The sequence below is a fragment of the Rhea pennata genome, chromosome 6, assembly GCF_028389875.1.
Source record: "Rhea pennata isolate bPtePen1 chromosome 6, bPtePen1.pri, whole genome shotgun sequence".
NCBI classification, from domain to species: Eukaryota; Metazoa; Chordata; class Aves; order Rheiformes; family Rheidae; genus Rhea; species Rhea pennata.
This window is the reverse complement of record NC_084668.1, coordinates 10754813-10777807: the sequence shown is the minus strand read 5'-3', so window position 1 is coordinate 10777807 and position 22995 is coordinate 10754813. Positions and strand designations below refer to the sequence as shown.

General features: G+C 41.5%; 1 protein-coding gene across 1 annotated transcript; it reads left to right on the top strand.

Annotated features, from left to right (window-relative positions):
• The first annotated feature begins 5293 nt into the window (after nt 1-5293).
• Nucleotides 5294-22983, top strand: LOC134141780 (glycerol-3-phosphate dehydrogenase 1-like protein). The gene is made up of 8 exons (XM_062578172.1): nt 5294-5408; nt 11758-11935; nt 13977-14117; nt 15083-15221; nt 17243-17355; nt 18894-19127; nt 19278-19384; nt 20711-22983. Exons 1-8 carry the CDS (start codon nt 5368-5370, stop codon nt 20805-20807), a joined length of 1050 nt encoding a protein of 349 aa, XP_062434156.1. The 5' UTR covers nt 5294-5367; the 3' UTR covers nt 20808-22983.
• Nucleotides 22984-22995: the final 12 nt, after the last annotated feature.

Below are 22995 nucleotides of genomic sequence, written 5' to 3'. Positions count from 1 at the left end.
TTATGGTCTTTCTCCCAGTAAATACACTATTCAGTTCTGGTATAGTCCTGCAATATTTTCACTTCTCCTGAAAACCTTCTTGGTTGGATTGCAAGCCCTAAATAGCATAGACTGTTTACAATTGAACTCTAGGTCCATTCTGTTGGAATCGTTCAGATTATTGAAAATATACTTAGTCTTCTATAGGACTAAAATTTCATCTCATTATGTCTTAACTTCCTTTATGGAGAACTTATTTAAGCCTGAAAAAATATTCTTCCTATATATTTCAATCAGAAACTGCAGCAGAGAACTCATCGAAATAGGATGAAAATAGAATAAAAATTTCTCTGTTGATTTGTTTTCTAGATCCCGTAAGTCACTAAAATCAAACTGCAAGAAATCAGTGTGGAAGCTGTAAAGCTGTGAGTAATCTAGATTGTGAGCTCTTATTTATTTGTACCCAACATCCTGGAGTAGCTGCTTTGAGGTATGACAAGCTAACTCAGTGAAGTGGTTACTATTTAATATCTGTAATTAAAAGTAATTAAGTGTACAGCAATCTAGTTTATGTATATGTATATCTAGTTCGTGCAAGCACATTTAAAAATCCTGCAAACCTTGCATTTAGAATTATAATTCAGGAAGTGCAAAAATTTTCCTCTGAAGAACAAGTAGGTCCCTGATATACAGGCAATTTTGATGCTAATACTGTCCACCAGACTGTTGGTTGCTTAGCCTAGGATGTGCAGGTCAGGTATGGTGTTCACAGTTTGGATAGAGGCAAAGCGCTCGTTTTGTTAATGACTGTGATACAGTCCGTAGACCCAGGCCAGGGTAGATTTCTGTGGATGATGATAGCAGAAAGGCCGCTTTCACAGGCCTAGGCTGAACTTGGGAACCCTTATTCTTTCCTCCAAACCTACCCATCCATAATCCTATCCATGGGATCAATGCTACCAGAAGTAAATGTTAACTGTTGAATCCTGCTGACACCAGGCCACAAGGTCCAGCAAAAAAAGCTACATTTTCAACCCCTCTTTCCCTAAAGTCTGAAGTCTGCATTAACAGAGATGCCAAGCAGGTATGCTGCCTGGACTAGTGGTCACCACCATTCAAGAGAGTGCAAAATTCATATTGTGCTTTGCTTTCAAGTAATCACAAGACGAAAAGGCTCCCTGGCTCTTATTTCTCTCTAGACAGATTACACAAAATAAAGCTGACTATTACCGTCACTGCATATGGTATCATTAATCAATGAGTAGGGAAGATATTTAAAAGCTAAAGGAACATTCTGCTTCAGTTTTGTTAAGGGAGATAATGCAACCCCAGAGGGCATGGACTTAAACACATGGATATGGAAATTACTGCATGCAACACAGTAGCAAATTCAAGAGCTCTCTGCCCTTCAGATCTGAAGACTGAATACTCTCCATCACCAAAAGCTACAGACTTTACAGCACACTGGCCCTAGAGTAAATATTAGCAATGAGTAACAAAAGACATGGAAGGAAACAGAAAATGGGTTAAAGTGCAAGATAGGGTTGTTATAGGTAGATCATGAAAAACTAACTCAATATCTTTCTTTGATAAGATAATTGCATTTGCAGACAAAGGAAAACCATTAAATCTTATCAGTCTGGACTTTGGTAAAGCATTTGATTTGGTATTACATGGAAATTTGTTAGTTAAACTGGAGAAGATGAGGATTAATGTAAACACTGTGCAACACTGAAGGAATCTGGTACGCGGGCGAAAACTGCTGGCAGTACTGATAGCAAAATTAGGGGATTGGAGGAATCAGGCTCACTGAATAATTTCATTAGTCATCTTGGTGCCACAAATGACAAGTGGGGTAATTAATTTTGCTAATGACAACATTGGGAGACATTTTCAATACACAGGAAATCTTACAGGAAGAATTAGATGATTGTTATGGCCTAGTAACAGACACGGAATGAAATGTAACAGCATAAAATGCAAGGACAGGCACTGAAAGACTAATACACTTTCTGCTGTAAATTAAAATTCACTAGCTATGAGCAACAAAAAAAGGAAGAACCATGTGTCTGATGTAGTTACTAAAAAAATGTAAATGCAATCTTACATGTAGCAGGCCGAGTATTTCTAGGAACAACACGTAAATATATACAAGACACTGGGTAAAATTCTGCAGAGGCTCTATGATACCTTCCTGGTTATCAGTGTTCAACAAGCTTGAATTTATGCTGGAACTGGTACAAAGAAGTGCCACCCAAATAATCAGAGGAATGGAAAAGCTGTCACACAGAAGGTGATTACAGAGCATGTCTTGCTGAGCTTGACAAAATGAGCACTGAGAAGGAATCTGATTTCTCTGCAAAAACATTTGGAGTTTAAGGCAGGCAGAGAGGGAGAATAAGCACTAGGGAAAAAGGAGATGTTTAAACTTAAATGTTGGTACAAGAAAAGATGGGCATAAAGTTCATATGAAATTCAGCAAAGAGCTCCAACTGTGAGAGGAGTAAAGGTCTAGAACAGCTTCCCAGGAGGAGAAGAGGAAGCAAAAAACTAATTTTAAGATGGAGCTTGGTAAGCTCCTGAACTGACACCAAGAGTCAGGAGCGTCCCAGGCTTAAATCTGACTTGCCCTGGGGAGCAGAGCAGAGGCTGCCCCATCCCACATTCACACGGCTTACCCTATGCACCCAGTCATATAGGCTGCCCTAATGTCACTGACCAGGAGCTATGTCTAGACTATATGGCAGGCAGGGCTGCAGTTTAGGTTGGTTTAGGTTGCCCTCAGTGCTCTGCCCATAGAGCACCCGGTCCCTCCCTTCCCATTTCCAGGGTTCAGGCACAGGTGCCTGTTGACGTTGGTGGTATTTCTCATTCTCATTTTTAGGGATGTTTGAAGGCCACATTGTCACCACAGAAAGATCCACACCTGATTTAAGAAAATACCTTTTATCTGCCCTGGCTTTGGGTCACCGACATTGAGCCTGGGGGGGGCTGGTTTGTTTTACAGCAGCTGTTAAACTGATGAGATCCAGTTGGCTTTGTAAAGTCAACATGTGCATTGACATGTGCACAACCTATTAGGTGTCAAAGCAGATCAGGTGAGGCTGGGCGGGGTGGCCTTGAGAGGGTAGTCTTTATCCTCCCTGTTAAGCAGACTGAGCTTTTGTGTCTGTTGTGCACTAATGACTCACACTTGATTTAGTTCTCCTATGCTTATGTGAAAAACTTCATGCCTTCATTGTAAAGTCAATGCAGACGAGATCCTACACCTTGTCTGATACATAGTTGCCAGCATCTGCTACTGTCCTATGGCTCTGGGGCTCTGCAACGTGATAAAAGACCTATTTTTCATGGCACTTGTATGTCCCCACAACAAAGTGCTGCTGAGATAGCCTTGAAATCTAAGTTTCCCAACCTCCCATGTAAACTTGCCTGCATACAGCCTGGAACAGTTGGGGTTTTTTGGATGTATGCTCTCCTATCCATCTCCATGGAGCAGTGACTGCAGACATCCAGAGGACAGCTCATCGTCAGCACAAGTTACTTCCACAGCTAATTAGTGTCACAGACTTATAAGCTAACGTGTGTACTCACAGAGGCTGCTGCTTCTAGTCTCCACAGGTGCTGTCATATCCATCTGCCTCCTCATCCTTTGCCAATACCTCCAGCTCACCCCTTCTAGCTTCTGTGCTTCCACACGGTCAATGCATGGCAAACTCAATGTGGAAGCCACATAAATCAATCAAGCCAGAGGCTACTGAACTGATACAGTATCCATTTGCAAATGTAATTAAAAACTGCCACATTAATTTACATGAATCTGTTACTGTTTGCAATACTTAAACACTATGTTGACCAGGGGCATCTTCTGTTGTGCAAATCTAGATCCAGAAACAGTGCTTAAGTGACTGTGTCCTCACCTAAGGGCTTGGGGACTCGGCAGGATAGAAGAGTTTGCAACATAAATAGAGGAGAATGGGGGAGAATAGAGCAAGAAAGATGATGGCTGCAAACATCATCTCCACAGAAGAGCTTTTTCATGGGAAGGGGTTAAGTTAAAGGGAAGTAAAGGGGAAGGAAGTAGGCTAAGAGGAACAGAGGAGCTATACAGGCAGGGGAATAGCAAGTTAGGGTGAAGAAGTGGGAGAAGACTAGAGAAAATGCACCTAGATCAAGAGAAAGTTGTGTGCTTTGTCTGTGTTTGTAGCATGCCCGTGAGCAGTATGAGCTCCCCATCTGGTGTCACACACATCTATGTCCCTGCTCTGCCCTTGTTTTCAGGGACCTGACCTGGTCCCTTTTGCAAGGTATTATTTTGTGGTATTTTGCCCTAGTTTTTGTGAGATCCCAGCTGCTCTCATCATCTGCAGGTCACGCCAATAGCTGAGCTGATGAAGAGGCTGACAGCAGGCGGGCTGTGCTTACGCATCCTTCCAAAAACACCCACAGGCTTGTGGTGGCAAAAGTTGGCAGCCAGCCTCCCTCTGTGAATCATTGTGTCAGGCCTCCTCATCACATGGAGCCAGGAACTCACTGACTCAGGTCCTGCTGCTAAGGCAGCATGTGTGGGCGCACGCTGAGCCCGTAGTCCCCACTGCGGGGGCGGTGGCATGCCCCTGGTGGCACGGCAGGACAGGGGGAAGTGCAAGTGCAAGCCCTGAGAAGGTAGCGAGAAGTGAGGGAGAAAGCTGAGAAAGTGTTTGAAAGAGGAAACAAGGTGTAGAGACGGGCTGAGCAGTGAATGTGGTCATTTTTAGGGAGCCATAGATGATTAGACCATATAGGGAAAAAGAAGATGCCCCCTTTATTTCTGCAGATGACTTTAATTCGACATCCCCCGTATAAGAACTGTGACATGGTCGATTTATCAGCTGAATTTGGCTCTGCAAAGGCACACACAGCCCTTCTCTGGTGTGTGAGAGACTGATCCTCGTCTCTTGGCAGAGTTAAAGCCGTTATCCATCTGCCTGGCAGGACAGGTGGGACCTGGAGATGTTTATCATTGACCATAGGGTCCACGTTTGTAGCCCTGGCAAACCTGGTCACCTTATGCAGCCAGTGGCTACGGAAAGCATGCACGCCACTGCCCGCCCACAGGGAGCCACCTGGAGGGAGAAGAGCCAGGCCGGGAGCGGGCACAGCAGCCCCGGCGGCAGGGGAACGCCGCGGGGGCGGCGGGCCGAGCGCGGCCCCCCGCCCGCCCGCCCGCCCGCCCCCGCGGGGCCCCGCGCCCGCCGCCCGCTCACGCCCGTCTCTCCCGCAGGCGCCGGGGGCCGGGCCGGGCCGGCAGGGGCGGCGCTCGCAGGCGGGCCGGGCCGAGCCGAGCCGGGCCGAGCGGCGCCGCCGGCAGCAGCGCCCTGCGGGAAGTGCAGCAGGGAAGGCAGCAGCATGTCGCCGCTCCGCGTCTGCATCGTCGGCTCGGGGAACTGGTGAGTGCCCGAGGCGGGGCCGAGTCCGGCCGCGCCGCCTCCCCGCTGCTCCCTTCTGCCCGCCGCCGGCCGTGCGCGGCGGAGCCCGGGCACAGCCCCGGCGGAGCCGCACCGCCGCCCGGGCAGCGCCGGGGCCGGGGCCCTGCAGCCCCTCGCAACAGGTCCTGGGCATCCCCGGCCCCGGGGGCGCCGGGGAGCCGCCCGCCGCAGGGAGCGAGGGCGTTTGGGGGGGGGGGGTCTTTTTTCCTTTTTCTTTTTTCCTTTTTCTTTTTTTTCTTTTTTCTTTTTTTTTTTTCTCTTTTCTTTTTCAAGATCTCCATGGTCCTGAAAGCCTCCCCGTCAGCAGCAAGGAATTGCAGCTCTTGGCTGCCTGAGAGCTGCCGGCATCTTGCTCGTTTCGCTGCTGGATCCATCGCCCCCAGTCCTCACTCCCCCCCCCCTTTTTTTTCCCCCTCATCTTTCCATCTTGTCTCACACTGTGTAAACTCTCTGGGCAGGGACGGTCATTTACTTGATGTTTGTAAAGGTCCAGCCTCCCTGCTCTGTTAGCATAATAATCTACAGGCAATAGCAGGCAATTTGAGAAACAGGACAAGCAGCTCCTCTTACCTTTATGTCTCTGGTCCCTTTGCCTTGTAATCCAAAGGGGAATTGTCAGAATTTTCAGGTCGGACAAATAATCCATCTAAGAACAACAAGAAGAGATGCATGAGCCAAGAAGAATTTGAAAAACTTGATGCTCCTACATCATTTAAGCACGTGCACCTTTCAAAGCTCTGCAGGGCTGGTGGGCATCATCTTTAAATCCGTTTAATACATAGGAAAATCACAGCAGGAGAGAAGTACAGCAATGGTCTTGCACAGCACCAGCAGTCAGGGATGGAATTAGGAAACAGGCATCTCCTCAGCTCCTTCGCTCCAGGGCTTGTCAACATCTGGAGCAAGGGCCAGTACCTAATGGTGGGAGTGAGGACTCAGAGGCAGGTCTCCCGGATGACAGCACAGCGAGAGCCAGGCAGCACTAGACCTGTGCCAAATCCCTTTGCTTTTCTGTGCGTGTATTTTCCCACATGGGAGGTAAGACATTCACTCACCTTTACAGTTCTCTAACACTATTGAATGAAAATGTTTTAAGTACTAAAATAAAGCACTCAGGTGAGCTCCTCTGGGATCCTGAGGACCTTTAGTGTTGTTTCTCAGTGACCTTGCATTAAGTAGTGAGGAGAACAGAGCTCCTGTTTACATTCCTTTGAAGGCATCGGGACCCGTGCTAGCACAGGCATCATTTAAAGTCATGACTTATTTGTACTTTTCATTTTCCATCATCCTCAGGAGGTCGTTCTGGATCTCAGTGCAGATACAGCCTTGTACAAGCACTGTGTTAAGGTCTCCAGTTTATCGGTGTCCCCGTTCATAAGAGTAGGTCTGCTACTGCTCAGACCATTCTAGTCTGGACAAAAGCACTGCTCTCCAAAGCTCTTTGGGTTTGACCAAGACACCACTGAAGTCAATAAACCCTTTTGTGTTGGACTTTGCATCTTACTTTTCTTATGGTGTATGAAACTTGAGCACAAACAAACAGAACAACATTATGCGCATGCGCTTGTGATTAGCAAACACGGCTTCTATGTAGTTCTTTGGATTGCTTTTGTAGGAGGCTGGGTTCTTTTCTGAGATATTTGACAGCTAAGTGGAAACAAATGCAAAAAAAAAAAAAATCAGTATATGAGGGAGTGGTTGTTTGCAAGTTGCTCAGGACACAGCACAGAACAAGGCTCTTTGTCTTCCTGCCCTGCAAAACCAGCTCATTGTTTTCTGTGTCCTGACAGTCACACTAAGGTTCCAGATCTTATGTTCTTTGTGCATGACATCTCCAACGTCCAGTCTGTCATATGTATCTCTACAGCTAAAAGTCTTCTCCAGGAACTCATCCCCACTCACCCTGATTACTGCAGCACTCTTTCCTTTGGCCCTGGCAGATGCAGTCTTGCTCCAGTCAGCTCTGCTCAGCCTTCTGCACCAGCCTTTCCCTGCCCTGTTGCTTTGACCATGTCATTCCACCTCTTGCATCCCACCCTACCTCCTTCTTCTCCCTCACACTAACCAAAGGCCTCCAAGCCTGTGTGAGCTGCTTATCATCACTTTCAAGACCTTCAACAGCCATTAAGGGATGTCTAGGACTCAGCTTTTACCTCTGATTAGCTCATAGTGATAGACTTAATCATTCTGCCACTGCATCTTCAAACAAGGGCTTTTCCTGCTTTTTCCCAGGCTACTCACCTGCCATAAACACCTTCAAATGCCACTTAATTGTCTTCCTTCCAGGCTCTACTTTAGAGAGTTCTTTTTTCCACAATGCCACTTGGAAAGAGTTGTGCCGTGGAGAAACTGAGACTCCAGGCTGCCAGATCACTCAGTACTATCTGCTTCCTCATGCTGCTTATCTGCCTGTGTCCATCTGTTGCTTTTTACCTTACACATAGTCTGTAAAATCTTTGGCAAGGGATACTTCTTGTGCTTAGTATTTAAATCACATCTATTCTGAGCCTCTATGGCAGCACAGATAATCTTAACACAACATAGAAATATTATGTTTATCTTTGGCAAACACTATTTTCTTATATCCCTCCTGAATGTTTGGATAACAGTTCTTGCAGGATAACTGCACTTGAGTCTTCTCTGCAGCTCAGAAACACAGTTAACACATGACACAGCATGTTGCAATAGCTAATGCCAGCGGCAGAAGTTCAGTAGGTCACAGCAACTTAAGTTAACATTGTCAGAAGACTTACGACTGATGTGGTGAAGTAAAATAAGTGCTATTTACTGCATTTTACGGTTGCCAGCCAGGTGCAGGAAGGTTTGTGTTTATGTTAATCTTGGCTCAGTTATTTATTTTTAAAAATATAGGCTTATTTTGCTGTCTGAGCCTTCAGAATCTGAAAGCTCTTCCAATTTTATTGGATTCTTTTGGACTCCAGAGTCTTCAGTGAAGACCTAGCTTGAACTAGATGTGCTTGTCTTTAAAGACCAGCACGGAAAGATGGCAGGTCAATGTAAAAAACTGAAGATTCCAACTGGATGTAAAGAGAAAAAATATCCCTATGAGGCTAATAAACCTTTGGGGCAGGTTGCCCAGAGAGGAAGTGGAATTTCAGACCTTGGAGGTTTCTCAAGACTCAGCTGGACAAAGCCCTGTGCAATCTGATGTGAACTCAGTATTGTTCCCACTGTGGGCATGAGGTTGGCATGGATCCCTTCCAACCTGAGGGCTTCTGTCTTTCAAAGAATTTGAGGTGGTTGGCTAAGAAGGAAACTGAAGGAGGACATGTTCTTCTTTAAGTGTCTATAGGAAAAAAATAATTTACTCTCCTACAATAGAGTTGGGCTCAAATTGCAGAAAGAAAAATTTAGGTCAGATGTGAGGAAAAATCTTTCTAATGCTAAGGATAGCGGAGCCTTTCCTTAGAGCAGAGCTTAGGGAAGACAACATACCTGCAACAGCTGAGGTCATTAAACTGAAAGACCTCCTTGGAAAAACACTGTCAGGAATGGTATAAGTACCCTTGTACAGGGAAAAGGGCTAGCTGATTGCATGGGATCCTGTCAGCTCTATTTTCCTCCAGCTCTGATGTCCGCCACAAGCATTTTCATATTTATGTATGTAAAATAATGGGTCTTATTCTACATGCAAAAGTTTTTCAACTATACTGATAGGAAATCTCAAGAAATTTGATGTTTTTAACTCATCATTACATAAATCATTTTCAACAAAATTTAACATAATTGAGGGAAAAGAAAATTGATTTGCAGTTTTCACTAACTGACTAAAAATTATCCAAGTGGAGTTCTCAGCCTTCTATTGATCATCGCTGAATTGAGTTTTGGAGAAAAAAAACACACGGTAAAGTCCTTATGTGCTAGCGTCCTTGGTTTTGTTTGCATAAGCAGACCTTCCCTGCCAAGCCTGTGTAGTCTACTGAACACTGGCTGCACAGACAAAGCAATTCTTCTTTCCAAGGCTGATTAGTGGTGACTGTGAATTTTAAATGGATTAAGTAAAACAGAGCATCAGATTTTGAACTGTTTGACTATTTGTTTCATGAAGAGATATTTTCCCTGATGACTATCAAACAATTAACTCCTCTTTCCCAACAATTTCCATTCTTCAAAACAGAAACCAAACAAAAATATTGAGATTTGTGAAGTTGCTTTTATGCCTGAGATACTTTCATCGATATCTTCTCAACAGGAAAATGCTTGGGTGGCAACATCCAAGTATGTCTGTTATGACAGCTCCACTGGAAGATCAAATTTATCTACTGAGAATTGCCAGTCCCATTCAGGATTTCAGAGGTTAGGGATGAAATCTGTATCTTTCAACAGGAAAATAAAATAAACTTGATATGGTCAAACCTTACTGGAAAAATAATTCCCTCTTGATGCACATTATCAATGCAATTTAAATGGCATTATAATCGTTTTAGGGTTGTCTTCATCTTTTTAGAATAAGAGAGCGCCCTGGGGTCACACTGAGATTGAAGCCCCTCTTTCTTTTCTCTGTACTAAATGCATTGTAAACATGTAGTAAAAAGAAGCATCTGCTTTCAACAAGTTTTAGTCCAAGGAAAAAAGAAAGAAAGATGTATAAGTGATGGTGGGTGTAAGCGGGGAATGTTATTATCCTGCTATAGACGAGAAACATCTGAAAATCACTTGTCATTAGGGAAGGCTGTAGCAAAACCTGGAAAATGAATTTAGATCAAGTCATAGTCTTAGATCTATAAAAATATCTTCTCTTAGAGTATCTTCTCAAAAATATCTTATTATTATTAATACACATTTACTGCACTCAGCCACTACTCATCCTCAGCCCAGACCTTGACTGTGCTCTCTGTTGGATAGCAGGGGAAGAGAAAGGGAAAGGGAATGGAAATAATTTTACAGGTGACATGAACATGTGGTACAACTGTATGCCTTTCTTTCAGAAAAAGCAGAACTCTATCTTTTAAGTGAAGATGTTCCGCTGAAACAGTTACCTATGTATTTTACATTTATAAAGAATCAAAATAAACCATCACTTTTTTTTGAAAGACAGCAGTAGAACAGCTCTGGCAAAATGAAAGATGATCTCAGTGGGATTTCTTTGCGGTAAAGATTAAGATGAAGCCCTTATTCTTCGTTACTTATTGAGCAAATATCCACATGCAAACGCATTACATCAAAAATACAGTTGAGCTGAGGAGAGGCCGTTACGACATGGTTTCCTTTGAACCAGTCACAGTGCAGACTTATCTGGACTTAATCTTGGATACACTTAAGACTTATCAGTTCCAGAAAACATACCACGACTAAATAACTCCAGGTGCGTTACAAGCAGGTCAGAGGACAAGAACTTTGTGACTAGATCCCCTCTTTCAATTAGGTTACTAAAATGGCTACTATTTTAAAGAAGAAAAAGAGGAGTAAGAATAATCCCTCCCAACCAATTACTTAAAAGGGCATAAAGCAATACTTTCAGCAGGTCACCCAGATTTTTAAATCTCTTTTGCCAGGAAAGTATATGAAAGTTTGCAAGGTTGCAGTGGTGGATGAGGAAATAAAATTACTGTCTAAACTGAGATAACAAACATACAACATGACTGAAGAAAAGTGAACTGCATGGTTACAATTTTTTCACATTGCAACCATTCCAGATCCTGTTACAGGGAAATTTAGAGCAAGACACAAAGAGAAATTGTCAGGTATAACTTTTTTTTTTTTTTTAAGAAAAAAAGAACAATCTCTTAAATGTGTGTCTTACATAAAATCCTTACTGCAACTGTTTGTTTATTCCTAAAGCTGTAGGCTTCAGGAAAATGCTGTTTCAGTGCACTTATTGGTAGAAAAGTAGGCTACATCTATTTTAGATGAGATATGTAAAGACTTTGTCACAGCAAGATCACTCAGTGGTACTTGCTACCTGGATTATTTTATAATTTTTGGTCTTCAGAAAAAGCTATCTGAGGAGCAAGAGATATTTAATTAGTTCCAGATACTGTATTTTTAGCACTGTTGATGCTACATCACACTTCTGCTCTATAATCTTTATAAATATAAGCTTCAGATTTCTTATTACAATTGTCTTCTCTGGTCCCATTTCTTTGCTGTTAAACTGAGTATTTTCTCGATAGAGGGTGGTGGATAAAGCTTTCTGATAAATTTAGGAAGAGTATGAACAGCTTTAAGACAGGCCTTTTTGAGTTACTATGCTTAAAATAATTCATGTTTCCAATTGGCAATAAAACCATTTGTTTCCTATTAGTTATTTCTTTCTTTTTCTTTTTTTCTTTTTTTTTCTTTTTTTAAGGGGATCAGCCATAGCAAAAATCATTGGCAACAATGTCCAGAAGTCCAACAGATTCGATCCTGTCGTCAAGATGTGGGTATTTGAAGAGATCATCAACGGAAGAAAACTCTCAGAAATAATCAACAGTGAACATGAAAATGTGAAATATCTTCCTGGTTATAAGATACCTAAAAATGTGGTAAGCTGGATAAATCACTGAAATTTTGCTGTTGTTTTTTGTTGTCAATAGGGGAGGCAACCTCTGACAAATTGATTTACCTATTTTTTAAAAGAACATTTCAAGTGAATTCAGCAATGGAAATTGTGTGATTACAGAGAGTATCAGCTTGCTCTGACAGTTCAAGTATGAACCGTAGATTACTTGAATTCTGCCTGAATTACAAATATTATCTGCTATACTTAGAAGGAGGAAGCAATTCATTGCATCTGGTTTGCCACCTAACTCACTCCAGTTTTAAGTATGCTGGAGCACAACTCACTCCTGTGACTTTTACTTGTTTCATATCAAGCTTGTAACTTCAAACATCCAACTGGTAAGATAATATGCCATCTCCCTCTCTGGCACAGATCAGCATATCCCTCTGCCATTTCCAGAGCTCTGTCTAGGCAGAACTGAGATATTTGAAACCCACAGAAACTGTTGGGGAAAAAGAAAAAAAAAAAAAAAAAAAAAAGGCAAGCTACTACTCTCCCTTCTTCTAGAAAAGAAATCCACAGGACAGCTAACAGCCCTGGCTTACAAGAAGGTGAACAGCATTGCTCTTGGTTCACAGGTGATTTCAGGAAAGCAACACATTGCTATCATGAATACTGCTGTAATTTCCACCAGCAATAAAAGCTATTTAGTTTTCATAGATATTTAAAATATTATATTATTTATCACTGCCTAAATTAATCAGCTTAGATAATTTATAGCTACTGAAGCAACGAAGGCGAGTTTTTCTTCTGCTCAAGGTTTTGCCAGTTGGCAGTGTTTTATGAATTAAAAAAAAGCAACATTGCATTTCTAGAATAGTTGTAGCTGCAAAAGGAAAGTAAGATGCTGCATGCGATGGCCTCCTTGCTTGGTGAGTGGTTATATTTAGCACTACATTTATAGTGCTGCGATCGCATGTTTGCGCTCCCATGGTCTGAACTTGGCACGCAGCTCTCCCGGGATCGGGCTGAGCTGCCATTGTCATTTGCTCAGTGCTTTAGCAGGGCAACAAGCTTGTTGCGCTCTTTTTAGAGCGGTCTCATCCTGTCTGTAGTAAAGTCTCTGGGACTTTAAAAGCAGAACTCAGCTAGCTGCAATAAAGCCTAGAGGGGGCCCTAACACAACTTCACCTCCAACTACGAAAAACACTTTTTTTTTTTCACGTTGTTCCTGCTTATTTTGCAGAGACAGAAGCTCTCTGTGCAGTGCTGTCAACGCAGCCCTCTGCCTTGCTCCTGTTTTGCTATTTTCTCAGAGAAACAGCTTTGCTGGTAGCAGTTCTCATTCTGCTGCCAGGAATCGCAGGTGCTCTAAGGTCATGTCCAAAGGCAAAGTTTTCTCCAATTGTGAACTGACCGTGATAGCAGACAAATTCAGCTATTGTTTTTCCTGTAACGTAGGTTTAATTGTGCTGAGTGACACTAGCATTTGGAGGAAGATACAGCTTGCTAGCTATTAAGCACGTTGTATGAATTTTTCTAAATATTGGTCAAGTCACTATATTTTGAGGAGGAGGTAAACAAGACAGACAATAAAAAGTAAATTCTACCTTTTGATACAGTTTATTCCTGAGCAACTCTCAGCAGGTGAGCTACTGAGACTAGCGGCTTCAGTAAAAGGCTCCGTTTCAGCGCACGTTTGGCCCCTCATTCCCTGGTGCTACCATTTAAACCAGCACGACTATTCCTGCTCACACAGTATCTTTGAGAACTTGAGAACTACCTTAGAAGCTGCCCCAGCAAAGGGGCTTCCCAGGAGAACACTGCAAGTGTATCATCCTCCCCAGATTATCCATACAGGGCTAGAATAGGAGGCAAGATTTTTTGTTTGTTTGTTTGTTTTTAAAAAAAAGGCTAGGTTGCTTTGGCTATTTCAGAAGAAAGGCTAACAGTTACGGCACAACACCAACTAAAATTAAGTATGTTTGCCATGCTGTCTGCAATGGCTTAGGTATGTTATTGTGCAAGGTGTGGGAGCTCTTACCTGGTGCGAGAGGCTCATTTCCGTTGTGGCTCTTGTCTAGGTGGCTGTACCAAACGTGGCTGAAGCAACAAACGGGGCAGACGTTTTTGTATTTGTTTTACCTCATCAATTCATTGGACGAATCTGCGACCAGATTGCAGGTCAGATAAAACCCGGAGCGTTTGGGATTTCGCTGATCAAAGTAAGTTGTCGTCTCCACAAAGCTCAGTCTGTAAGGCGTAACTAAATACGTTCAGTGCCTGGGCAGCACTGCAGTTCGGCTGCATGCTCTGCAGAAACCTGAGCGTTTCTTTCCGAGCCGCACGAAGCCTCTGCCAGTCCTGCTGCTGTTCACGCCGTGAAAGGGGTCAGGGAGCCCAGCCGGGCTAAGAGCAACCATTTCCCTCAGCCATCCTTGGCCTGGATCAGTTCCCATTTGGACCAGCACAGAGGTGAAAATGGGCAGAGAAAGGACTGCATAAGCTGGTACTATCACCAGGAAAAAAAAATCTTAAGAGGAATTAATATTTCAGGAGAATCTCAAGCTAAAAGCTAGAGACAAAGTGCAAGCACATAGTCTACTGCTCCTTCTATTGATTGCATTACAAGAGATAGCCAATTAAAACTTGAAATGAAAGAAATTTAGTTTTCATATTCATATTTGTATATTCATATTTTAATCTTCATATTCAGATATTGCAGTTTTCAGACTGCAATATCACAGCTTTTTCTTGACATTATCTTGCAAAAACACAGAGGGCAGTGGAGGGGGGGGGGAGGGAAGAAGGAATTTCCTGAAAATTAACTTTCCTCTTTAGCTTCAGGAAAACTACAGCAGTTTAGTATTCTCTTTAAAAGCAAGGAAGCATACAGATTAATTTTCAGATCTTACAGAAGTACAAAACTACAAAACCAGAGTGTTTTTATTAATAGCACAGGGCAGCACAGTTGTGCTTCTGTTAGTATCACCACAGAGTAAGTCTGGTAGCTGATTTAAGGGTTACCCTTGCATCACACCTGTGACTGATGCTAGTGAATATAAGCCCCAAATCCTTTCAACTAGAAACAGACACCTACAGGCAACAGGAGAACTTATGTTTTTATCAGTGCTCTGTTGCTGTCATTTTTCTAGTCTAATAACAGTTTCGGTGATCATCTCTTATTTAGGGGATTGATGAAGGTCCTGAAGGCCTGAAGCTCATCTCTGACATCATTCGAGAGAGATTGAAAATAGAAATCAGTGTGCTTATGGGAGCCAACATAGCCAAAGAAGTGGCTGATGAGAAGTTCTGTGAAACCACCATTGGTAATTATTGCAAAGAGCAAATTACAGCTGCCATCTCCGATTTAACTCCACCTATGACTGGGAAACAGGATAATGTCTAGAGATAACTGTGGGAGCAACCTGCAACTGAAATGTGGCAAGTCCTGAGAAGTGTTTTAATTGGTATGGTATGTACAGCGTGTGCTGAATTTGTTCAGGGAGGCAGCACAATTTTCAGATGAGTTCAGTACTGGCATGATCAGATCCAAAATGACAGCACATTCCAGTGCTGAGAGCTGTTAGCTAATTTCATCTAATTAAAAAAATTATACCTTAATCTTATTCCTGTAGGAATTAGCAAGACACACCTGTTAATGGGTGCAAAGCTCAATCTGAGTTCTCGGGCAGGCACAATAGACCATTTAGACAGATGGAGAAATATACCTTGGTGAAGGTGAGCATATGCAAGCTTCTGATTGCACTTTATCTTCAAACTTCTCTGTAAATGAAGCAACATTTCTGTTCTTCCCTCTTCTTCAAAGTGCTTGCCAAGACACAGCCTCAGACCCCCCCCCCCCAGAACTGGGCTTGACCTAACTTAGGAAGTTCATCCAGTAGCTTACAAAATCCGTTGATTTTAAAAACAACAGAAATTAAAGTTACATTCTTCAATAGCCAATGAAGGTATAATAAATCCATGTTGCAATGCTGATCCATTGCCATGCAAAGGTTATAATAATAGTGAAAACTGTACCAGCTGGGCAGATGGTGCTTGCAGAGTGGTTGGACATGAATAGGACTGGACACGATTAGGAAAGTTAGGCAATACGTGTTGCCTGGGAGCGAGTTTAACCTTTGCTCACCCAGTTTTTAGCCATCCTGTGATAACAACTCTGCAAAGAGGTTTCTCCCTTGATTTTGGTGCCTCATGAGTTTCCCTATAAGGGAAGCCACATAGCCCAGAAACAATCGCCTAAAAGAGACAGGATTTCCCCAAAAACTGATTAGTGTAAAGGACAAGGAGCAAACCCAGTTTCCTGTGAGACAGGGCAGAAACCCCATGGCTACCAGCATGCTGTTGCCCAAGCCAGCACAGCTGTTTAAATGGACAAGGAGTAACTGTCCAAAATGCTGAGAGCCAGAACCCTTCCAGGAGGAACAACTGGAAATGGTTACGGCTTCCACCACTGAGCTCTGGAGTAACCAAAACTGCCTCATATAAAAAAACCCAACCAACCAAACAACAACAAACCTAAGTGAAACTCCATTCAAAAGCTGTTGCCCCACTGGCCAAGCGCAGCAGACCTCAGCACCATTTTCACTCAGGGCTCTCTACCCTTCTTCTCAATACCTAGGGCTTGCAGAGTAATGACATGATGCGTGATTTTGGTGGAATCGTCCCAGTGCAAATGTCGGACTTCGTTATCTGTGGATCTCCCTGTAACTGGAAACTAATTTGCCATTAAGCATTTGCACCCCGGATGAATACTTAGCAATTATACCATTACGCATTTTCAAAGCGGCAATTATACTCTCGCGCTCTGCCAAGCGATCTGTAAATATTACCCAGTTAACCTCGCAGCAGGGCGGCGCACGGACTGAACCGACCTGCTCGTGCTCGAGGCCTGAGTCAGCAGGAGCCTCGCACTGCCCGGTGCTCAGAGGACCGTGGCTCTAGAGCAGGGCTGCGTGAGGGGCAAGGCACATGTGAGCAAATACCCTGAGGAGTCTCATTTTTAATTAGTCTGCTCTCAGTTTAATCTCTTGCCAGTTTTGTAGTTATACAAGCTTTCTCAGGCAGAAATCTGCGTTAGGGGCTATCTACCTGTAAGTGCGTTAAAGTCTTACTAGGCAACACTCAGTTAATGCGGTGGGACTTGCATACAGTTAACTGGCTTCCAGCAGCATGATCTACTGTCAAGTAATAAATGTCGTCTTTAACAGTACACAGCTGTGCAGATCACAAAACCTGAAGTGGCCCCTGGCCCCTAACTTCAAGTTTGTTACCTGTCATCCTGAGACATCTGCCAACACAGTATAGCTCTCATTCTTCCTTCCCACAGGGTGCAAAAATGAAGAACAAGGGCAGATATTTAAAGAATTACTGCAGACCCCCAATTTCAGGATTACCGTGGTGGATGACTGTGATACAGTGGAGATCTGTGGAGCCTTAAAAGTTAGTGCTTTCAAATTCATTCATTTTTATTAGGACCAAATTCTGCCCTCACCTGGTCTAATATTAGTCCTGCTACTGTACGATTGAGTGAGCTTGGACAAAGCACATGTCAGTTTTCCAATCTGTATAAATGGAAAAAAAAAGTGTACTTAAAAGTATACCTGTTGATAAAACACTTTGAAATTAATGTATTTTTTATTTTTGTTTTCCAGAGGCATCCCTGCTTTTGAGGGTAGAATTTAGTCCACAATATTTTCTTATTTGTATGTTTTAAGCACATGGCACAAAGACTCTTATTACATATAGCTGCTACCACTAATAACTTACTTGCAACATTCAGGTAGCAACCCAGCAGAAAGCATGGGTCAGCTGAGACATTCTGTTTCCTCCTGTTGACAACATGTTTGTTCAGCAATGCCTATGTAGAGCTCCTGATCTGAATCAGAAGCAATACCAAAAATCAACAAATTCGCATTGAGAGGGTACTTCAGTGAGATTAAAAGTTTTCTTTTCAACATACCAAAGTGACTCCAGGCTGCAGTTCAATTGTGCTTCTACAATTCACCTTCTCTTAGAGAAAGGGGGTTTATTACCTGGAAAAATCTGTTTAACCTAGAGATGAACATTTTATATACACACAGAAATACCCACAGAATTTATTCAGACAGATTGGAACAGGGTGTATGTGCATGGGAGTGTTTTGCTGCGTGGAAAATTTTTGCTGTCCTTGAAATAATTTCTTTGGTATTGCCTTTGCTAAAAAACAAACAAACAAAAAAAAAAGAGCACTGGGGTGCATGCATGTCTGGAGGCAAACACTTCAACGGCAGTGCTAGGTAACATTACTGAAATACAGTAAACTACACCATCTCTACATCAAAATGAGATTTCTGTGGATGAAGGGTTGGCTTCTTCAGGAGCTGAAAATTGGGAGGTGGCAGGGGGAGGCATGCAGGAGGATGGTCAGCAGTTGTGAAAAGGTTTAGGATCCCTAACATTTGTTTAGAACTTTACAGAAAGCCAATTCTATTGATTATTCAGTAGGCAAAATAGTAGTAGTACTGATTACATAGGGAAAACCCAAACTGGATCCATTGCAGCACCAGTATATAGAAGAATGCCTGCTTAAATCACAGAGAGGCAGAGAAAACCAAGGCATGGCTCAGGTAAGGATGCAGAATAGTTGAAAGAGAAAGGTCAGTGCATCCCAACTTGGAAGCTGCAGAAAAGCAAAACATTAATTTAATTGAACCTGCATGATTATTATATTTAACAGGTTGCTTTGATTTTTGCCCCAGGAATAATAGTGGATACTTTACAAAATCTTCTAGGAGTCCAGCTACTTTTTGTTTAGCAATAGCTAGATGTTTAGCTTCTTTAACATAAATTTGTAGCTATTGGAAATTGAACATAGGGCATGGTACAAATGAATTGAGTGAAGTCAGATTTGTGGAACTTGCTTAAATAGCAGTATGTGTTGATGAACTGCACGTCTTATCTGATGTCTTAACTCTGTTTTTGTAATAAACTTTTTTTAGAACATAGTAGCAGTAGGAGCTGGGTTCTGCGATGGACTGGATTTTGGCGATAACACCAAGGCAGCAGTTATACGGTTAGGCCTCATGGAAATGGTGGCCTTTGCAAAGATGTTCTGCAGAGGACCAGTATCAATAGCCACTTTTCTAGAAAGCTGTGGCGTTGCCGATCTAATCACTACCTGCTATGGAGGACGCAACAGAAAAGTAGCAGAAGCCTTTGCTCGCACTGGAAAAGTAAGCAGGATTTTGAAATATTTTCAACTAAAGCATAAAGAAATCCTTCTGTGTTTTACACAGGCATCGTTAGCTATGTACCTTCTCAATAACTGCTGGTGTCGCAGCAGCATTCCCTCTGCTCCAGGTAATCGTTCTCCTTCCTTCTAGTCCATTGAGGAACTGGAAAATGAGATGTTGAATGGGCAAAAACTACAAGGTCCTCAAACTTCAGCAGAAGTCTACAAGATCCTGAAACAAAAAAGCATGCTTGATAAGTAAGTGCTTTGAATTTTAAAACCTGACTTGATAGGCATGACCACAAATTATGAGTGATTCTTGATGTCTTTAATAGTACTTGTGTCCAGCTGTCCTGCTGACTTCTGTATCAGCTGCTTCCTACATGCTGGGACACCACCGCAGTTCAGCTTAGCCAGGCTCCTCATTGCCGTGATTAGCAGAATGTGACGAAGGCCAGAGAGCACAAAAAGAAAAAACATTGAAGACTTATATGCAATCAAAAAAGAATCCCAAATTCTAGACATTACTAGTCCCCTCTACACAAGGTTAGAGGGCAAGTGAACACAATCCAAAGGCAAAAAGGTTTCTTGTTGTCACTATATCACTATTAATTACAGCTCCCATCAATATTGCTTTCAGTTGAACATTAACTGGACTATCTCAGAATAAGACTCAGGATATATTCCTAATCAGAAAAAACTGTATACCCACTGAATAGGTATTAAGCACTGGTACTTTAGTGCCAGAAAAGGAGCCAGCAATGAGTTTTTTTAAAAAAAAACAAAACAAACAAACAAAAAAACCCTTTTGTTTGGGCGTAATTTAAGACTATAAATAATTTGAAGCCCATGTCCCATCTTACACAGGAAAAAAAAAACAACCAACCAAACAAAACAAACAAACAAAAATAATCCCTGCCAAAAATTGCTGAATGAATACATTCTAAAAAAACCCTTTCTATTAGAATTTTAACAAATACAGAAGCTTCTGGTGGTATTACATTTAAAATAGAAAGAAAGTTCATTTTGACAGAACCAGAACCTTGAATCAAAGTTTGACCTAATAAGCATTGCTGTATTTACACTTAGTTATACACTCAGCTCTATGTTATTCAGTGATTTTTTTTCTAACCACACAATGATTAAGAGAGCTGGCAGAAGTAAAAATAAATAAATAAATAAAAATCTTTAAGTCATGGGAAAAAACTCATTAGAGGTTTTGGTTCTTTTAGCCTTTTAGATATCAGCAATGAATACAAACAATGTGTGCATTTTTCACACAGGAGGAAAGGGGGAATACAGAAATTCAAGGATTTTTCAATAATTGTAAACTCTGCATAGTAATATTCTCTCCAGAACAGCTGTTCTCTGCTGTCACCAAAAACAAATTGGCCTTAATTCTTTCTAATAGCTTTCCAGTAAAACTATATATGATTTTTAACTACACCACAACGAGAAACTTCATCCAGATGCTTTCCTTTTAACATAAGAAAAAGGATGCCCGTATAACGGGGGGAAAAAAAAGCATTAAAAATGTTTATGTAAGCTTTCAAAAGCATTTTTATTGTTATATGCTTCTTTTAGGTTTCCATTATTCACGAGTGTCTACCAGATCTGCTATGAGGGTAGAGCAGTCCAGGATTTCATCTCGTGTCTGCAAGATCATCCAGAACACATTTAGAAATATATTCTACTTACCTGGTCGTGTACACATCTTTTCAGGACTTCTACCCAGTTCACAGCAAATAAAGTAGACAAACAGGTTGTGCGGCAATACTTGCTGTGAGAGCAACAGAGAATGTATTTCAGTACCCTCATTCTGGGTTTAAAAAAAAAAAAAAAAAAAAAAAAAAAAAAAAAAAAGTCCTCAATTTCAACATTATATCCAAGGAAAAGGAAATGAATAGAGAATTAACTGTATTTGATTTGGGTTAGTAATTTGGGCATTAGCCCAGAATTATTTTCTTGTTGATTAAAACCAGTTCCTGGTGTTATTTCCCACAGCAAAGTTCAAACAAAATTGCTTACGTGAGGCTCAGTATTTTGCCTACTAATGTTACTGTTATAAAAACCAGCACAAGATACAGAAAGTTTGAAGAACTCCTCAAAACAAGAAGTAATTAAAAAGTCTGACAGCAGTAAGATGCAATTATGTGGGCAAACATGAGATTCCATAATCCCCCCCAAACACAAATAGCGCAACATTTTGCATTTTATGACATTTGGTCCTCCCCTGCCCTGATTTTGTTTCCCAATATAAGCCTCTCTGGGGGGAAAAAAAAAGTACTGTTATTGGATTATTGGGCTCAGACACACATGAATGTTCAATAAGTGTAAAATGAAACAATTTGGGGAGGAGAAAAAGGAAAGGAGGACGACTGTTTTTTTGAATTAGGATATTTAGGATCTTCAGTAGTAATTTGATTTTATGTATATATATATATATAAATACATTCCCTTCAAGTACAGATTTTTTTTTTGACTAAGCAAATACATTTATCTTAAGAAATCTGTACACTAAGTAGTGTTCATTAATTAGCACTAACAGAGAGGAGACCTGAAAAAGAGATTGACAACTAGGACTTACGCACAACTGAAGTTGCATCCTGTGCAATGCTGTTATTTTGAGGACACAAATAGTAAGTGAAAAGGCGTCTGTGATACTTGACTTTTTATAAATGCGCAAAAATGACCGCTATAGACGCACAGAATTCCTATAAAATTATATTCGAAACTGAGCTGCTTTTTAACTCCTCCAGAAAACCACTGGACAGAAACCAGTGCAACTCCCTGCATCTTTCCACGGATTGCAAGAAACTAATGCCCTGATCTCACCATAGATTAAGCAAAGCATCACACACTGCACTCCTCAAGTGAGATGCCTCTGTCTACTTCTCAATTTTAGACACAAAGTGGTTCATATACCAGTTTTTAAAACCGGTTTTTAATTTTGTTACTGATAGCACAGATTTTAAAAACAAGTTTTTTAAAAATCTGATAACTGTACTTGGATAACTTTACATACCTGATGTTTTTCAGAATTAAAACCATCTATGAAAGGAAGTGGCACATTTTGTATGCTCTAACACCCATCTGAACAATATTTTATTTATTTTTAAGAGAGGACAGGAACAAAAAGTAATTACTTTTTGCTTTGCTTCTATCCTATTTTCCAAAACACTAGTAGAGAAGCCAAGAGTTCTTTCAGTCTCCGTGTATTTACTGACATTAAAAAAAGGTAAATAGATTACTCCGCATTTTAGACGAATGTTGTCATGTCTTTCACATTTATCTGAGTAATATATATGAATGTATATTTTTAAGTCTCAGACTCACGGCTAGCAAAGCTAGCTCGGGTACCAGAAATTGTGTTTGTAGCATGACAGAGCGCTGCCAAACTGCGATGACATTAGCCCACACGAAGGCTCCAGGCTGGACGACATGAACTGCTCTCCCACCTGCGGCAGGTCACAGCTAATAGCTCAAGCCTCAACACTGCAATGTAAATATTCCTTCAGCTGAAATGGGAATCATGTGATTAGGTCTTTTATACAGCACTGGAAAACAAAGAAAAGATCCCATACAGCATCTTCCATTTCAAGTGAGAAAAAAAAAAAAAGACTTAAATATTGGATAACTGTAAATATCAAAAACATGATTGTGGGACAGAGAATTTGAGAACCTCCTCAAATCACAATCAGGCTGAGCTTCTGAAGAGTCAGTTATGATATAATAATAATACAGAACATTTTACATGCAAAGTGTATCAAGCATCAGTTTGATAGTGATCAATAAATGTGAAATGATATAATTTCGTTTTTCAAAATTCCCATAAAAATAAATGACTGTTGTAATAATGTTCCTTTACT

Bases quoted from the DNA above. Each gene is read 5' to 3' on its own strand.
- LOC134141780 (XM_062578172.1), top strand. From the start codon at position 5,368: ATGTCGCCGCTCCGCGTCTGCATCGTCGGCTCGGGGAACTG. The intron at 5,409-11,757 runs GTGAGTGCCCGA...TCTTTTTTTAAG, and splicing joins ATCGTCGGCTCGGGGAACTG to GGGATCAGCCATAGCAAAAA. The intron at 19,385-20,710 runs GTAAGTGCTTTG...TGCTTCTTTTAG, and splicing joins CAAAAAAGCATGCTTGATAA to GTTTCCATTATTCACGAGTG.